General features: G+C 43.8%; 2 protein-coding genes across 10 annotated transcripts; one reads left to right on the top strand and one right to left on the bottom strand.

Moving 5' to 3' along the window:
• Nucleotides 1-791: 791 nt before the first annotated feature.
• On the top strand, nt 792-10,278 carry TBP (TATA-box binding protein). 8 transcript variants are annotated; one of them, XM_067293404.1, is made up of 10 exons: nt 1,269-1,377; nt 1,598-1,705; nt 2,144-2,277; nt 2,643-2,881; nt 3,545-3,882; nt 5,028-5,115; nt 7,171-7,262; nt 8,124-8,291; nt 8,566-8,660; nt 9,615-10,278. In XM_067293404.1, exons 4-10 carry the CDS (start codon nt 2,828-2,830, stop codon nt 9,692-9,694), a joined length of 915 nt encoding a protein of 304 aa, XP_067149505.1. In that variant the 5' UTR covers nt 1,269-1,377; nt 1,598-1,705; nt 2,144-2,277; nt 2,643-2,827; the 3' UTR covers nt 9,695-10,278. The 8 variants fall into 8 exon arrangements, with proteins under 8 accessions (XP_067149508.1, XP_067149505.1, XP_067149509.1 ...); XM_067293405.1 differs by lacking the exon at nt 1,269-1,377 and adding an exon at nt 2,426-2,508 and having other exon boundaries at nt 1,413-1,705; XM_013946081.2 differs by lacking the exon at nt 1,269-1,377 and having other exon boundaries at nt 1,413-1,705.
• Nucleotides 10,279-12,208: 1,930 nt separating this feature from the next.
• PDCD2 (programmed cell death 2) lies at nt 12,209-18,399 on the bottom strand. 2 transcript variants are annotated; one of them, XM_067293400.1, is made up of 6 exons: nt 18,087-18,399; nt 17,747-18,001; nt 16,138-16,323; nt 14,579-14,694; nt 13,451-13,567; nt 12,209-12,669 (listed from the first exon to the last, which is right to left on the bottom strand). In XM_067293400.1, exons 1-6 carry the CDS (start codon nt 18,382-18,384, stop codon nt 12,508-12,510), a joined length of 1,134 nt encoding a protein of 377 aa, XP_067149501.1. In that variant the 5' UTR covers nt 18,385-18,399; the 3' UTR covers nt 12,209-12,507. The 2 variants fall into 2 exon arrangements, with proteins under 2 accessions (XP_067149501.1, XP_067149502.1); XM_067293401.1 differs by lacking the exon at nt 17,747-18,001.
• Between the last annotated feature and the right edge of the window lie 96 nt (nt 18,400-18,495).

Here is an 18,495-nt window from a genome sequence, read left to right on the forward strand (position 1 = left end):
GTCAGGGGGCTGTGCCATTTGTCTTCCTGGAGCGCCTGGGGTTGGAGAAAAGCAGGTTAAGAGCAGCAGCAAGGAGGGAATCATGCAGCCCCTCGTGTTAGAGCAGGCAGGAAGCAGGGCAGCGTTGAGGTTCCCGGTTTGGAAAGGAGGGGAGCACACGGAGATAATCCTCTGATGAGAAGGAACTGGACGCATGCCAGGCTCTTGGAATGGGGAGTGGGGTGCAGCGCCTGGCACCATGACACAGCGCAGGAGGGAGTGGGAAGGCCTGGGGCAGGAGCGCGGGGAGAGGAGATGCCCGGCGGGGAGCCGTAGGGAGTAGCGAGATGCCGCGGGGACGCGCGGTCCTCGAGTGGAGAAGGTGTCCCTCCGACCGGGGGAGAGCGCGAAGCCCGCTGCCGAAGTCCTTGTGGGGGACGTGCGAGGACAGCAGTTCTGTAGCCCAGGGCGCAGAGCTGCGCGGGGTGCGCAGCGCCGGGAAGGCCGGTGCCCGCGAGAGCGCCGTGGGTGGTGCTGCAAGGTAGGGGCCGCGGCAGAAGCGCCGTGCGCTGTTCCTAGGGGCACGAGCTCTCGGTAAATCGTCCATGATTAGCATAGCCAGGGGCCAGTAAGCGAGCTTTCAGACACGCGAGCCCTTCTCCAGGTCTGAAACCGAAGCCAGGCACGCCGAAGCGAAACACAGGCTGGGAGCGACTGACCGGCCGCTGCGCGGATAACAGACGTACGGACGGGCCCGCGGGAGGGGGGGCGGCGGTGCGCGGGAGCGCGGCGGAAGTGACGCGATCGGGACGCGCCGGCGGCGTGGGCGCAGCTCGGCTGGCCGCTGGCTCTGCGCGGCGGCGGGTGGCGGCGGCGGGGAGCGGCAGGTACCGTCCGCGTTACCGCTGCCCTGCCTGCGCCCGCCCCGCGCTGCGCCGAGCCGAGCGGCGGGGGCTCGGCGGCGGGGCCGCGATCGTGCGGGTCGGGCCAGGCCTGGGGGAGGGGCGGGGGCGGGCCGGGCGCCGTGGGGCCGGGCTCGCCCCGCACCTCCCCGCGGGCGCCGCCGCAGGGCCGAGGACCTCCGGGCCTGGCCTGGGCTACCGGGGCGCGGCGGGGGCCTCCGGCGGCGGGCCGGGGCGCTGGGGCAGGCTTCGCGGCGGCCGTTGGCGCCGCTGGGTGCAATTGCTGCGGGCGGCGGTTGCAGCCGGGGCTGTAACCGGCCGCCCACGTGACGGGGCGGTGCTGGCCCGCGGCCTTCCGGGTGGGGGGTGCGGGCGGGAAGGGCCGGGGGCGGCGGGGCCCGGCCCTGCGAGGCCTGCGAGAGCGAGGCCGGCAGCCGCTGGGGCCGAGGGGAGGCCAGCTCGCAGCCAAGGCCCTCGCTCTGCCGCCGGTTGTGCGGTAACGGGGATCCCGGGAGGGGCTCGGGGGAGGTGGGGCTGGGGCCTTCGCGTGGGAGCCTTTTGCCTTTGGACTCTGTTCCCTGGGGAAGCGTTAGTGGCGGTCAGAGCGAGCCGTGGTTGGGGGTTACAAGGCGGACCTTTGTGTAGGTGTTGTCCGAGCTGCAGGTCCTGGCATGCCTGGTATTTAGACTTCTTAAACAGTCTTAACTCCTCCGCAGGACAGCTGTTTGGCTTTGTTTCTTCTCGGGTGATGTTAACGCTTTTAATATTCCTCTCCCACCCCCAAGCTGTGAAATCTGGATGTTCTGTTGATACCTTCAGTGAGGGTAAATGTAATATATCTTGTGATCACAATAAAAAAAAGAACACTCTTGCCTTTTTAGCTGTGGCATTCTATTAATGTAATTCTGAGCTCTCATACTTTAAAAAAATAAAGGCTGAACAGGCTTTCTTCAGATTTTTGAGTGGTCTACCTCAGACCTAAAAATGACTTTGAATATTTCTGAGCAATAGATAGCTAGTACCAAAAGCCATAAATTAATGAAAAAAACATTTGGTAACAAGGTATGACACTTCAATTGTCCATGTGCATTGTTTGTTTCTATAGTACCATAACAGAGGCATAGTTTAATTGATGTTTAAAAAATACAAAAAGCTTGCACATGTTTCACAAGTACACCCTAAATTGACTTTAACTTCTTTCTCTCTTTCTCGTAAAGTGCATGCCGTTACTGGTTGAAACATGTTAGTGCTTTATTTTACAGAAGTGGATGGAAGAGGGTTTCCTATTTCTGATTTGACTAGCAATGCTTTTCTATAGAAAAAAAATTTTGGAAGCCCAAGCCTCACAATTGCGCAGGAAGAGGCTTACCAGCAATGAATGACTTCAAGCATCTTGGTTAGTAGTTAGTGGAGTTCAATTCTAAAAACTCATTACTTTTTCCAAATAAAGCAAAGCTTGGAGTAGAATGAGCATTAGCAGCTTAAGTTGTTTGCAGATGAGGGTTCAGTTCTGCAAACCTTTGTGCATCCTGCTGAATCTTCAGGGCCTGCTCGTGTGAGGCAGGTTACCTTCCAGGAGACTTCAACAGAAGCAGACTGAAGAGGTTCCTTAAAGTGCCAGAAAGAGGTTATTTTACAGATTGCGTGTGTGTATATATTTGTTGTATATATTTGCGCATGGATATCTCTTAGCTAACGTAGCAGCTGATAGGTTTGCTTTTGTTTAGATCTTATTATCAAGATACTGCTTTTTCTTTTCAGATTTTGATTAGTATTTTAAGCTCTCAACACTCATTTCTCTGGAGCTGATGTTTTCCTAACGCTTTGAGCTTGGCTAAGAAACTACTTTGCTGGAATGCTCTAAAGGGTTAAAAACCCTTTAGGGTTTGAAATTCATTTTAATTGAAGGAAATATTTCTGGCATCACCAAAGAAATAACTGGGATCATGGATCAGAACAACAGCTTGCCACCCTATGCTCAAGGCTTAGCCTCTCCTCAGGTAAAAGCGAATGGCTTAATATGCAATTGTGATCTGAATTACTTTGTGAAAGTGTTTTTTGGGTTTCTTGGATGTAATCTCTACAGCTTCTGTGTTTGCAGATCTGAAAAACTATACTAGATACAGAATAATATTAGTGTAAAACCGAATTTTAAAACCATTAATCTGTATATCCAGAGGTTTAAGAAACATGCAAATATATGGAGTTCTCTTGAGCTGAAACACGAGCAAGAAGTTAGAAATAATAATTTTGGTGGTTGACCTTGAAACCCTTTAAATTAGGTCCCTTATATAGTCTATTACGCACTGTAGCTGTACTATGAATACATTTGGTATCATGGGTAGAGTCTTCATTCAAACAATTGCAAGTAAAAATTGTGGGTCAGAATTGAGTATGTTTGCAGGGTGGTGTGAGAAATGCACCAGCATCACTGGCTGGTGGAGAGCAGTAACAGAATTGATGAGATCAGTAGAGATAGTGTTTCATTTTTTGGAAGAACTGTATTTTTAGGGGCTTTTTGTTTTTAGTGAATCGCTATGCCTCTGGTTTGATATGATAACTAAATTAATTTATTTTTAGACTCTTTAGCAAGTTTTTTTTCTCTTAAAGACAAAATGGAGTCAGTGGGATCTGTAGTTTATTTTTTATGTTTTCTTCTGTAGGGTGCAATGACTCCAGGAATTCCAATTTTTAGCCCAATGATGCCATATGGCACAGGACTGACACCACAGCCTGTCCAGAGCACCAACAGTCTGTCCATCCTGGAAGAACAGCAGCGACAGCAGCAGCAGCAACAGCAGCAAGCAGCGCAGCAATCTACATCGCAGCAGGCAACACAGGGAACGTCTGGTCAAACACCCCAGCTCTTCCACTCACAGACTCTTACCACAGCCCCTTTACCTGGAACCACGCCTCTATACCCCTCTCCAATGACTCCGATGACTCCAATAACTCCTGCAACACCGGCATCCGAGAGCTCTGGGATAGTGCCACAGCTGCAGTGAGTGTGCCATATGCTGGCGCAGTATGTCCTTTCTCAAGTAGCCTTTTAAAGGCTTGGGAGCAAAGCCCCATCAGGAATTGGGTACCATGTCTTAGTGGGAAGAAAGGTCCTCGGAATTCACTTGTGGGTCTCCTTTAGCATATGAGTAACTTTTTTTTTTTTTTTAAGCTGAGCTTCTGTTACTAAGCCACTTACTAATAGAAACAGTTTCTTAGTGGTTTGTAAACTATATATTCTTTATTTAAGCACCCAAGTGCAGAATGTCATATATGTCTTTATTTAGCAGAATCTAACTTTTAGCTTAGTGCACTCTAGGCATTAAACTGAATACATGAACTATCACAGTTGAAAAGAAATTAAAAGGGTAGAGGGGAAGAAACTGTCTAGCAACTAGAACTGAAATTTTCCTTAATATTCCGCATTCTGTTTTCTAGTTCATTACTACAGCTGAGTTTGTGATTAGGGAAGAACACATAGAACTAGTGTTGTAGGTTCAGTTATGAAAATATTTTCAGTGAGCTTTAGCTGTAAAGAGACTTGTATGTCAAATTATGGAAGGCCCAAAGAGAATCAGGGTGAATTTTGCAGTGGAAGAGTGGTTCCTAGTTTTTATTCCACTGAGGACCTTTAGGTTGCAGACTTTTCCTATAAAACAAGTTTCCAAAGATCTTAAGTTTCCTAGAGACCATCTTTTTATCACATAGCAATGAGCTTCACTTCTGGATTCATTCCTGCTTAGTCCTGCACCCCTTCAGAATATTGGCTTTCTTCCTCCTTAAAGAGCATACCAAGGAAAATTTCGGGTAGTGTTATTGCTGCCTCATTTTCTCCTGTTCCCAGCAGCTCACCTGATTGTGATGGGGATTCTCAATCTCAAGAGGTTTTTTCTGCCAAACTGAAGTAGAGATTTGTCTCATGAGACACTTTTCATAATAGCTGGCAGAACAGGAGGAATTGACAATCATGCCTTAGGAGCAACTGCCCTAAAAAAAGCGTTTCTGCTGAGTACAGCTTGAGCCAGAAGACTGCTCAGTGCAGCACTTGGATAAAACAAATCATACATGATTAAAAATGGGGAGAAAGCATGCATTTTTTAAATTTATTTATTTTCTCATTAATACATTTCTCTGAACTGTCTTCAGGAATATTGTGTCCACGGTTAATCTTGGTTGCAAACTTGACCTAAAAACCATTGCGCTTCGTGCCCGAAATGCTGAATATAACCCCAAGGTAAGAGAAAGATTTCATCCTGTAACAGGTATGACAAAGGCATAGGTTTTGAATGTAGTTTGCTGTCATAGCTAGATTAAAAAACCATCCTCCTATATATGCAGTTTTATACTAGTGCTTAAAAAAAGATCTTTAATAAACTTAGACCATTCTTCGAATTAGTAAAAAGCATTTTTATGCAGATGTAGCTGTGTTTTTCACTAGAGCATATTTTATTATATTTAGAAAGAACATAACATATTTATGAGGAACCTAACCAACAGTGTAATACACTGGCAAAGTTTTTGGATGTAGAGCTCACCTCGAGTACTACTCACACGGACATGTTTGTTAGTTGTGGTCGGAAAGTTCATATTAGCCTGAAATGTCTGATGTTATCTCCCCCCTAAAAAGGAGAAAGGAAGGAAGAATTCAGTTTCTGTGCTCCTGCCAGAGTCACGACTGTTCTGTGTGCTGTGGCTTCCTCTGCCTGGCTGCTCCCCTGGAATTCTTGTGGCTGCAGCACAGTAACTGGGTCTTTACAGTCTCACTTCCCCTTTGGGCTCCATTCCTTCATGTTGTCCCGCAATGCTCCCAGCGTCTTTCCGCCCATGATAATTACGTTTGGTGGAAGAGCAAAATGAAGCTGATCTTTGCCTGTCTATTTCAAAGTTGTCCACTGTTTCCAAACAGCAGTTTTGGAAAACTGAAGACTAACTTTGGGGGGGGGGGGGTTGTTTTTTTTTTTTTTACACTTGGAAAAGTGAACAGCAGCAGAGGCCCAGGAGCATTGAATCAAGAAAATTATGTTGCTTCATTTTTCTTTCACTTGGCTCTTTGAAAAGTTACCTTTGCAGCCACAGCAGTTAGACACTATTTTTAATGAAAGCTTAGATGCTGTGTAATTGAATTGACTTGCCTTGTGAAGGCTTCAGTTTTCTTTGGGTGTATGATTTTTTCTTGTTTTATTTCATTTTAATAATGTAGGATTTTGCTACAGTTTACCTGAACTCAGCTCTCAAAGATTAAAGGCATGCATGCAGGCATATGTAAGAAATAACTGTTACTGTACCATTAAGTTTATATCAATGATGCTGTTACATAATTACATGTGAGTAAGGTTTGAGTGCAGCAAAAATTTGAGCCTGTTATGGTAATTCTTAAGTTAGGGAGTAGATGGCTATGTAAAACTCGTAGGCTGGAATGATCAATATGAAATGCTGTTTTGCACAGCAGGGAGAAAGAAGGGTTATGTAATGCACGCCTGACTTTTAGTCAGTACAGTTAGCTATCAAAAAGATGTTGCTTGGCTGTATCATATAAGCCATAGTCTGACAAATGTGTTGTTAGGTAGCCCACGCTACTGCCATAATTATGTCGGCAAAAGAGTTTATGGAGCTGCATGATGAACTGGTCCAGGTTAAATATAACAGGCAAATGGGTGTGTGTGCGTGTATACACCCAGCTTAGTTCTCAGTATCTCCTGCTTTCAAAGAGTTTGAGAATATTTGTAAATGGAGGTAGAGGTGCTTAAAATAAAAAGCTAGAGCAAACTGGGCTGCCGTGTTTTACTGTGGTGGTTCAGGTGACTTCCATTTCCAACGAACATGGCTTCTGAGTTTGATTTCCAGATGTTCTGTTAGCAGTGTTCTAACACTGTCCAATTTTTTTTAAGATACAGAGACAAAATAGATCATAAAACATTTGCATGTAGTCTTCCATCCTGTTTACAACAGATCAAATCTCAGGACGTGGGAAAGAAGGCTTAATTTTTCAAGATGTAGTCTTCTCTATATTGCAAATGTTAGCATTATTTATACATCACATGTAAAGTAATGGGAAATGAGTTTAGTAAAATAGGAATGTAATGGAAAATACCCTTCCTGTCTGACTCTACCTCTAAGTCTGTGTATTTGAAGCTACTTGAAATATTCCAGTCATGCATGATCCGCAAGTATATTTGGATTTAGTATTTCTGTGAAATACAATATAAAATGCTACTGAGAATATGCAAATTTGGAATATGCAAATTATCACAGCAATATATCACTAATAGTTTCAACTTTCACATTTCAGCGTTTTGCTGCTGTTATTATGAGAATAAGAGAACCTCGTACTACTGCACTTATATTCAGCTCTGGAAAAATGGTGTGCACTGGAGCAAAAAGGTATAAGTAGCCTGTTATAAGAAAACTGATTCAGACTGTCTTTCCACTGTAGCATGGTGGTTTAGAAACACTGTTATTTGTACCTGTGCTGCTTCCCAATTTCATTATTTCACCAGGAGATCCAAGTCTCTGGTCCCTGTAGTCTGATCTGTTCTTAACATGACCAGTGAAGCATAAGAACTGAAAACCAACCATAAGCTTAACTCCAGTGGGCAGGAGAGAAATTCTGCCCCTTGTTCCTTTCATTTGGATTCATTCAGGAGTCCAAAAGGAATAAGTTAATGGGCAGAGGTGAATGAACAGAGCCATACAGGAAATGCTTTCTCTGCCTGGTGACACTTGAGGTTCAAATTGTCCTGTACTGCCTTAGAACCGACCAGAGATTTTCAGCTGTTTACAAAACTGAAGCAAACTGAGTTCTGCCAAAGCAAGTAAGGCCATGCAGTTGTGATAAACCCGGTTTTGAGTGCCTTGGCTGAATAAGGCAGAGGAGTTTCAGAGTTTTTCTGTAGGAACATGCATTTTCCAGCAGTAGTTCAAAGTTGTTCTACACTGAAGACTGAAGAAAACTTTTGGCTTATTAGAGGAACTCGGGTAGATATTCTAAGAGCGCAAATGATATAATTATACCTTACTGTATTCTGCCTCATAGACAGTGAGTACATTAATCATGTTCAGGATCTTAGTATCAAAATTAGAATACAAATCAATGTTAGTTGTTAATTTTGGATGTAAAAACTTGGCTTGTGATCTTCCCCACTGTACCTCAACACTTTTTACACAAGTAAATATTTGTAGTTTAATGTGGTTTGCTTCGAGTAATACAAAGGGAATAAAATGGATATCCTTTTCTCCCTTCAGTGAAGAGCAGTCCAGACTGGCAGCAAGGAAGTATGCTAGAGTTGTCCAGAAGTTGGGTTTTCCAGCAAAATTTTTGGATTTTAAAATTCAGAACATGGTGGGGAGCTGTGATGTGAAATTTCCCATCAGATTAGAAGGATTGGTACTTACACACCAGCAGTTCAGCAGGTAAATAAAGGTTTGCTTATGTTTCATTCTTGCTGTATACTTGACCAGCTAGAGAGTGGCATCTGTTCAGACTGTTCCCTTGCACCAGAGGGAAATTGGCATCTTTGTTTCCATCACTGCCCTTTCTCTGGTGTAATTATGTTGCCCGATGCAAACCCAAGTGTTGGTGAAGCCTGTATCTGCTCTTTCCATTCCTACAGTCCGACAGGTGAAAGACTGGGACATCTATCTGCTAGCACGTTTATACAATCAGTGTCACTCTCTTCTCTTACAGCTACGAGCCAGAATTGTTTCCTGGCTTAATCTACAGAATGATCAAGCCAAGAATTGTTCTGCTTATTTTTGTTTCTGGAAAAGTGGTTTTAACTGGTAAGTCAAGACAGTATCTTATTCCGGTAGGTTAGATCTAGACCGTATTACACAGAACACATAACAGTATCAAAAGTATCTATCTATCTTGCTAGTTGCTTTTCTTTAGAGGTGATGGTACTGAGAAAGAACAGATTGTACAGTGCTCTACGGATGAGAACCCGGAAAACAAATGAAACATACTTGGGTAAATTCATATAACCAGTGATCATGATGCCTCATCAAGTCTACAGGTACCGAAAAAGCCGTAAGAGCGCAGATTTAACTTCTCTGGCAAAATCTGAAGATGTGCTTCTGTGTGCTAGGTAGCTGCGACTAGGCTAGCTGTTCTTTAACAGCTTGGCTGGAGGCTGCTGCCATTCTCCTTGGCAACAGCCAAGGAAGGGGAGACACTCGCCCTCGGGCACTCCAAGCCCACCCTTCATTTCCCCTCTCACTGGGTTTCACTATGTAGAAAAAAAAAATGCAAGCCTTGCATACAAAAGGGGCAAGTCCCTGCACCATGGCGAGTGGCACGTCTCTGAAACCGCCTCCATTTTCAGATCTTGTTCCCAATGTTCATACTCTTGAAAAAAGCTCCACAGGTCAAAGGCCTTTCTTTAGAAACATCCTGTGGGGCTATGCTTTGTAGTTGGGCCTCTTCAAGAACTTCTATATGTAGAGGAACATCTCATTTGCAGGTCTAACATAGACACCAAGATGCTAATGAAAGTCCTGTTCAAAGTTTATCAGTTATCAGAATACAGTGAGAAGGCTGATAATGTATGGTTTATATGAAATGTGTAGAAAATGTATCAATTAGTAAAAACAGGGACTCATATATGTGTGTGTGTGTCTATATATGCATAGGATTTACATAAAGATGAAGCATTCAGGTAAGCACTATAAACACTAAAATTAAGTATTATTTGACTCTGGAGAAAGATACAGAATAACTGCACTCCCTTTTTCTAGGTGCTAAAGTCCGAGCAGAAATCTATGAAGCATTTGAAAACATCTATCCTATTTTAAAGGGATTCAGAAAGACAACGTAACAGTTTCTACGAATTTCAGAGAAATCGGGGGTACATTTTAAAAGATATTGCATATGGCACAGCAGTAACAAGAGGTGGACTTTCGCTGAAACTGCACCACCAGGACTTGGACTGTTTCCCAGTTAGTGCCTATTTCCCTGATACTCAAGGGGAATTGTATTATTGATTACATCTACTGAGTTACTGTGAGTTGCTTTATTGGGCTGTTCCTGGAGCAGTCCCTCCAAGTTTTATTTATAATCTAGCTTTTAAATAGTTTTAATGCCAGTTTTATTAATAGAAAATCCATAAATTGGTTTGAAAGACAAACCCAACCATGTCACTCAGTGTATAAACCACTTAAATTGCCATGTATATATGTTTTAACTTCCTTCCATAAAACCATGGTTTTTATAATTTTCAGAACTTAAGCTTTTAAATCTTTTCAATTTTAATTTTTTTGATGCCAGACACATTCCCTCTTTCCAGTGTTAAGCAAGACAGAATAAATTTATTAATGCAAATGGTTCACTGTACATATATATATACTTCCTCTTCCCCTCCCTTCAGCCCCACATGTACAATAAACCCTGTTTATACAAGTATGGGAACTGTCTTAATGATTTTTAAAATTACCCAACTGGTAGAGTGAAATACATCATTGAAAACTTTTTTTATTTGATCCAGATTTTTTCAATAGCACATGCACTACTGTAAATGACTTGTTCTGGCTTTCTTACCAGCAGTCATATCCTTGGCAACATCTAGCTTGAATATTACGGTATCAAGAAGTTCCTGTTTAAGTACGTACTGCTTCACCTTCAACAGATGGGATTTATGCAAGTCATAAATAGCTATGTTTGACTGAATCAGAACAAGAGACTTCTGCTTAGCTTCTAGGATTTCTTTAAATTACTACTTTTGTATTTTACAAACTATGACAGTCTCACTATATTAGTGTTCCTGTAAAATGTCAAAGCCCTTCCAAACAGTCAGTATGTACATAATCTTCCCTTTAACTGTGCTTGAAGCTTAACAGGCTGAGAACTAAAAATATATTTTTTTTTTTTCCTGCAGTGCATTTCCACTAATAGTAACCTTTTTGTGACTTCCAGATTCTTTCAAACAGCTTTTATCTAAAACTAACCCAAATGTAACCATGGTCTCTTTAGTTAAGTAAATTTGTGTTTCATCCCAGACAAGATGAAGCTATGGCTGGCTTGCACCTCCTCCATTTGCAAATTCTTAGTCTTCTCTACTTCCCTTGCAGTGGCATACAGTTGTGTCTCTGGGCTTTTTAACAATTGGTTTCATTGATCTTACCAGAAAGGTGGTGGTTAATAATTTACCTTTGTCAGAATAAGTTCAAGATACCAAAGATGATGCAGTATTTGGGTGCCACAGCATTTTGTGCTGTTTGAGTCAGTGAATATTCCTGAATGCTCCTGAACATGACAACTGTATCACTGTCCCTGCTTTTGCAGGACTCCAAATATGCAACTGTTACCAGCTAGTCTGCAAAATTTTGCAAACACTGCTAGGAAATCTTTGAGCTTTAACTAACTGGGGGATGCTTTTCATTAAAATCAATTGAGCTGTAGTAGAGTTACATACATACTGTTGCCTGGTCTGTTAACTGCACCATGTGTTAAAACCACCCTTTTAGAAATTAAGTTCCAGGATGACCAGACAGCTTATACTTAAAGCATACCCTGCCTGCTCACTGGAGTATTTCCACCATCTAAAGTGGTGGGAATAAAACAACCTAGAAAACAGTCATAAAACAACAGTGAGCCCAGGGCTTATGTAAAATCAGCACTGGAATCACTGGTGAGCAGGCATGAATGCTTTAAACAGGGTAAGAGAATAAGTAACTGAAGTAAATACTACAGTGAGACAAAAAAAGAGCTTGATCTAGCTATAGCCATACAAGTAGTTAAGCAACTGTCACAGTAAATTCAGTGTGGTGGTTTTATCTTTCTCATGCCTCAGCTCTAAAGCAGTCAAATATCAGAGCAACTCCTGCAGAGGATAGTTGTTTTTAAAATTCACCAATGATGGAGGACTTACTTAAGGTACAGTTCAACTTGAAAATCTACTGCTACAAGTAGTAAGCAACAATAAAAACATGTTCTATTATAGCAACCTTGGTTTAAACTACTTTTGCATCAGACCGTCCAATGCAGTAGATGATTGTTAAACTCTGCTATTGGTCCTAAGTCAGATAAAACACTTAAGGGAACAATTTTGGTGCAATTTATCCTGAAATACCACTGAACCACAGAGTATAATAGCTGCTACCAATTTACTCAGCGTACCTTTTGAAAAAGAGCAGGAGATTTAAGTTATGTACCAAAAGGCTAGGCACCCTTAATTTGTGTTAGCTAGGACTTCTACACACCTCCTGAGCATAAGCACTTGGTGATCTTACAGTAATCTGCTTTTCCTGTGAATTAATTTTTGAGCAGCACGAAGAAAATCTTGACAGACAACAGTTTAAGTTCTAAAAGTCCAGTCACTGACAAAGGACACCTCTACCACTCCAAGAGTGTTTCATCTTTATTTAAACATTCAGAACTATGCTGTATGATATGATGCAAGATTTGAGGTGAAATTTACTGAAAAAAAGCATCTGGTTTCAGTAGCAGGCTGAAGTAAAATGCTCCACTGGAACACAGGAAAGCAGCTGCCAAGGTCCACTTTTCTCAGTATTTTTATCACCGTTACAAGATATCAGTGACATCAGTTCCATTACCTGTTTGCAAAGTGCACAGATGCACTGAAGCAAGGAAGGTATTAGATTTAGATGATTCAACTTAGTAACATGATGGAAGTTACATAGACCCTGCAGAGAAGTCTTGTTTCCATATGAACTCCTCAGTGTACTGATTCCCCTCATTACAGTTATTGGCACATGTGTACACCGCCAGCGTTCCCCAGTCAATGCTCTCTCCAAGGCTGTCGACCTTCAGGTGGTTCAGTAGCTGTGGCATAATCTTCAAAGAAAAACAAGAGTTTAGAGACAGGCCACAACTAACTCCCTACCTTCTTACCGTTTCTCTTCCCCTAAGAAAGTTCTGCCTTCATTTATGTTCTCTCATACCAATATCCCAGTCAAAGCTTATTTAATAACATGGCAGTTCAAACTAAATATATTTGGATTCCCTCAGACATTGTAGTCGATGCACAAGAAATCAAATGCATGGCTCTGTTTATTTATTTAAGGAGCAATAAACAGCTTAAGTAAAAGCACACATCTATTTTTAAAACATTCTCCAATAGAAGTTCCATTTGACTAAGTGTTGTCTGATTTATAAACAAACCTCTTTCTATTTGAAAATATCTTCGTAACTAAATTGTTTGTCTTTTCATGACATGAAGTGTACTCCCTGTACGGACACTTCTAGCATCTAAAATTCTACACCTACCTGGATACTTCCAGCTAGGTGTACTTCCAATTCACATCCTGAAATGTTCTTCTTCTTTAAAAGAAACAATACCAGAGTCCTATTACTTACAAGATGGTTCCATAGCCACAATTGCACCATTTTATGGATCACACAAATTATCAGGATCAAAACCTACTTTCTATATGTGAATGTATGTCTTATAAGAAACGGCAGTTATACTAGTAAATAAGGTCTCTATACAATTTAGCATAGTTATTGTGTGGCAACTTTTACAGATATTGGCTTATAATTACAGTGAGATAGTTAAATTAGAACCTGTTAAGTTTGAACTACAGTACCTATATTATCTTTAGATGAATTTACATACCTGGAATTCAAATATCCTTTTGGCACCACATGAGCAATTTGGGATATCTTTTTCTTCAGGAATATTTTCACCTGACACCCAGATGGGGCCTTCTCCTCCTCTGCAGTATCTAATAATCTGAAATGGAGCAGGAGTTTAAGTTCTCAAGATTGTCTTTTTCACCTTGGTATAAAATTGGTATTTACTGACATACACAAAGCTGTAAAATGGATGCAGACAAAAGTCAGTTCTTCCCCATGGCCTAAATGCAAGGGGACTGTCTTAATGTCCAAGATGGAGGTATTTTCGGACATTCATATCCTTTGTTATTTGGTTACTATTTAAATATTCGTATAGAAAATGAGGCATTAACAACAGGACACTGGTGGGGATCAGCTGGTATGTGGATCATCAGAGGCAGGTGATGCACCTACCCCAAGTAGAGGAGTGAACAGAAAGAAAGTCTCCTACTTTCTGAATGTGCACCCTAATACCTGAGCTACCAGGTAAGACGTGGCAAGAATCTCTTTTTTTCTCCACCACTTTTATAGATCTAGGCCTGTATTTTCTCTGACAGTATTTTTTTTTTGCCTTTTGTGGTGGCAAGTAATAGTGGGGGAGGGGAGCTTTTTTTTTTTTAAAAAATAGTTGAAAATTTAAACCCATCACTCGTTCAGTCAGCCTTACAAAAGCCAAACCAACTCCCATGTGTCAGATGACACCCATGTCACTCTCACCCGCAAATGGCGAGAGTGACATGGCTCTTCTCCGCAGTTTTGGTTCTGGTGAGAAGGAAAGCCAACAGGGCCAAAGGCCAGGGTATGCAAGAAGGTGGCAGCAGGAGGGCGATATTTCCTCTTCTTTTGCTAGAACCACTTGACAGGCCAGCAGATGCCCCCCTCATGTTGGCTTTAATGCCCCTGTGCCTGGTCATCCTGACCAATTTCTGTCTGAGTTAGATGAGCAGGTGCTAAATTCTTACTTCATCACAAATCAATTTCTGCATCTAAAGAACAGTAGCATACATTGGTTAAAGCATGCAGAGGATGATGAGGTATCCCCATAGCCATTTCTAACTGCAGGTAGGTAAGGCAGTGAAACATTTTGCAGATGCAGCCAAATGCTGCATCAGAACATGTAAGTTCTGACCTGCTCTGGTTCTGCAGCTATTCGCTCCTTAAACTTCTGGAAGATCTTGTCGTCTTCAGTCTCATGTTTTGCCATTGCTTCCAGTGTCTCTTCATCTAAGCATTCCAATGCTTCATCTAAGCAAGAAAAAGCCCATGAAAGATTACCGGCTAACACAAATGGCCGCAAATTAAAGACAGTATTGTATCTGTAAGTGCATTTTGCCCTTGAGAATCACTCCCAGGGTAAAACACTCAAATAAAAAAATTACAAAACATCAAAGACCTTTTCTTTCTGAAAAATGTAAGACTCAGTCATGCACCCATCCGTTTATTAGTTTTTGTAGCATTTTAAACATAGATTTCAATCCTGTAATGTTAGAAAGGGAGGGAGAGGAGTCAGTTTACCAAAGTTTATGGCCTTCAGTAGGGATCAGTGAGACTGCTGAACGTTCTGAATCGGACACCTAAAAAGGCCACCTGAGCTGTGTGTGTGCCAGAGTAAGTTTCCATCACTGAAAGGCTTCTCTTATATCCCTGCCAACAGCACTGCCTGGCTCACATCCTTGCAGAGCACTGAGCAATCTCTAGACAGCTTGAGACCTCCGTAAGATTCAGCTAGGAACCAAGCAACTTTCCCTGTAACACCACACGCTCCTACAGCCCAGCTCTGTGCAAAGCCCCTGTGGTGGGGAGCTGAAAACCCATCATTAATATTTTAGGGAAAGGGCCTACACTTCAACTTCTGAAGGTCAATTAAGGTCTCCTCAAAGCAGTTTTCCTCCAGCACAGACAAGGAGGTTTATTAAGTATTTGTCATAAAAGTTTAACCAGATGAAGCCAAACCCATTTAACTCAATCTTCTGTCTCCAACAGTAGCCAGAAGCAGACACTCAGGGCCCTATTTTTCTCACTTGAGGGAAGCACACAGCGATACAGTACGCTCCCAGCTATCTGCAGCTCGACTGCAGCAACAGCTGCTCTGACAGCTCCGAGGGGCTGGGGGGAGCCATTAGGGGAGTTTGCCTATGACTCCACCTGATCACTGCTGAACCAACACTTCTGACCTCCACATGACTGTAAGACAAGAGCTGCAGCACTCATTATACCTCATGTGAAAAATACATTTGTTTTAAACCTGCTACCTGATACTTGATGTCTCCTAGTTCTTGTATTGAGAAATAATAAAAGTATTTTCAAGTAACCTCACCAAATAAAACCTACAGCTCAACAGATGGCAGGAGAATTTGGCGCTACCAATCTAGAACAGTAATTCAAGACTATGAAACTAGTCACTCTTCTACCCATTGCTCAGCAAGTCTCCCCACAAAAGCAACTTATATTATGGGATACATACAAAAGACTTGTGCAAGACAGCAGCACATAACAACAAGCCACAGTTAACAGAAATAGCTTGACTATGGAAGCAGGTTTTTGTTTGCATCACAGATGACCACAGATAAGCCTTTTGTCACAAGCAGTTTACAATGAACTCTTCAAAATAACACAGTATTTTACACTTTACAGATGCAATACAGGCTGCACCAGGAAGAATTTCAGGCAGCATCACTTATTTCTTACTTGCACTGCCTGTAGCTCTGAGTTCCTCTTGTTTGTCTGAGTTCTCTGATGTATCTACAGCTCCTTCTTCATCATCAGGATCTACACTGCTATCAGCAGGAGATTCTGGTTCCTCAGGTTCTATCAAAATTTCATATTCTGGAAAAAGGAATTCATTATGGTCTGGAACTGCATCCTCCAAATCACCTGCAAAAACAGAAAGTAGATACTATTTCACAATGTCATCCCATATTTCATGTTCTTCTCCCAGAAGTAGCTACTTAAAAATACAGCACAAACATTGCAAGAGCAAAAAGGATTTACATCACTGCTAAAAGAGATCTGATCTTAAAGTAAAAGGAGGCAGATTTGGTTTTAGCCACAGTAGAAAACTACAATAGGTGACGAGTTGCTCTCAACCTTTGTAAATTCATGTGACAGAGGACAGACTGAACAGTGTTAGGAGCTGCATTTAAGAAAAAAACGCAGTTTTACAGCTCTGTACATACCTCATTCTAACTAGCATATTCACAGAAGACAAGCATGCAACCAACGCCTTGTGGCTACACCATTTTTCTTATTTTTCCCTTTGTATTTGTGAGCAAAGTTATTAAAAAATGCATCAAGTGTACCTTCTATAAGAATGAGGGGATAATTAAATGTTTTTACATGTTTCAAATTTTCACTGTTTAAATAAATATGTTTTAAACACCTGATCCATAACTTGTTTTGCCTAATTCCAGCTTTTACCTACTGTTTATTTCCACTTCTCATAATCAAAGTTTAGGGACTAGCATCCTGCAACATACAGACAGAGACACCTCACACACACCAAATTTCATCGCACCATTATTAACCTGATACTTCTAAAGCCAAAAAAGAACTTTCAATAAAATCATGACTACAGCAGGTTTCTAGCTGTAAGTGTTCAGTACGTATTCCTTTAACTATGAGCAAACAAGTATGAGAATAACAGTGGGAGAGCAGATGGCTTAAAGAAAAGGGACTCTAAAATAGCACACTTGTAAAAGGTACTTTTCTCATCTACTGATCTTCACAGTATCCCTTTAGGCATCAACTTTGTATGCTCCTTTACAGTTTATGAATAAGCCATCTTAAAAGTAACCTGCAAAGGGAAAAAATAAGTTTATGTTCTTTAAGTTTTTATGATATAAGAAGGCCAGAAAGACGTCTTTGAAAGAAACCCAAAGGTATGCTCTAAATTTATTAGCCTTCCAGGAAAAACAAAGATCCCAAATTCTAATGTTGTTGAAGTAAAATTCTAACAGAAGAAAAGCTTCTGAAAGAATCATTCGTGGTTTCTCTGCAAATCACAAAACAATGTAAAAGACATAAGCTTCTTTTTTCTTTCCTTTGCAGGCCCTTACACCACTAACTGATGAATTCTGGCATGCTGAGGACTGTTGGCTCTGCACTGGCAACCCTTCCTAAGGAACGCTCTGCAAACAGCAGGCGCAACGACCACACGGCGATGCAGCCAGCGGGAGCCTTTCTTCTAAAGCCGCGGCTGCATTAACGTTTATCGCCTCACGGCTTGTCACCGCACCACGTTTTGAGCCTGGTCCCCGCCGGAAAGGCCCCCCCTCCCCCGCCGCCCCGCGGGGCCCACCTGCGGCGCCGGGCTGCGCGCAGGCCCGCCGGTGCCCCCGCCGCCAGTCCAGGGCCTGGTGCTCGGGGCCGCAGTAGGCGGCGCGGCGGCAGCGGCCGCAGGCGCGGGGCCCCAGGCAGCCGCACACGCGGCACAGCGCCGCGCCGCTGCGGAGCCGCCGGGGCGGCGCGGCGGCGGCGCTGGCGGGCGGCGGCTCCCGCGGCGGCGGCTCCTCGGGGTAGGTGTCGTTGCGCCGCGGCAGCTGGTTGCGGAACACTGCGGGCGAGAGGCGGCGGGTGAGCGGGGCGGCCCCGGCCCCCCCGCGGCCCCCCCGGCGGCCCCCGCCCGCCCCCCGCCTCACCGCGCAGGGGGCCCCGCGGGCCGGGCGGGCGGTAGCAGGCGGCGCCGCGGCAGGCGAAGACGAAGAGGCTGCGGTGGAAGGCGTCGGCGCGGCCGGGCAGCGGCGCGTAGAGCTGCAGCAGCAGCGCGCAGGGCTGCGCGCAGCGGCCGCAGCGCAGGGCGGCGGGGCCCGGCAGCCCGGCCTCGCCTAGCCACGCCGGCCGCCCCCCGACCTTGCTGGGGAAGTGGGCGCTGCGCAGCCGCCAGGCCTCGCCCGGCGCCGCCGCCCCCGCGAAGCCCAGCTCCACGCCCGCCGCCATGGCGCCCGCCGGAAAGGGCCGTGCCGCCCCGCCCCCCCCTTCCGCCAACGGCCAACGGCCCGCGCGCCGCTCCGCGGGGACGGGGGAGGGAAGGGGCGCCCGTCTTTTTCC

This window comes from Apteryx mantelli, chromosome 3 (genome assembly GCF_036417845.1).
Source record: "Apteryx mantelli isolate bAptMan1 chromosome 3, bAptMan1.hap1, whole genome shotgun sequence".
Lineage (NCBI taxonomy): Eukaryota > Metazoa > Chordata > Aves > Apterygiformes > Apterygidae > Apteryx > Apteryx mantelli.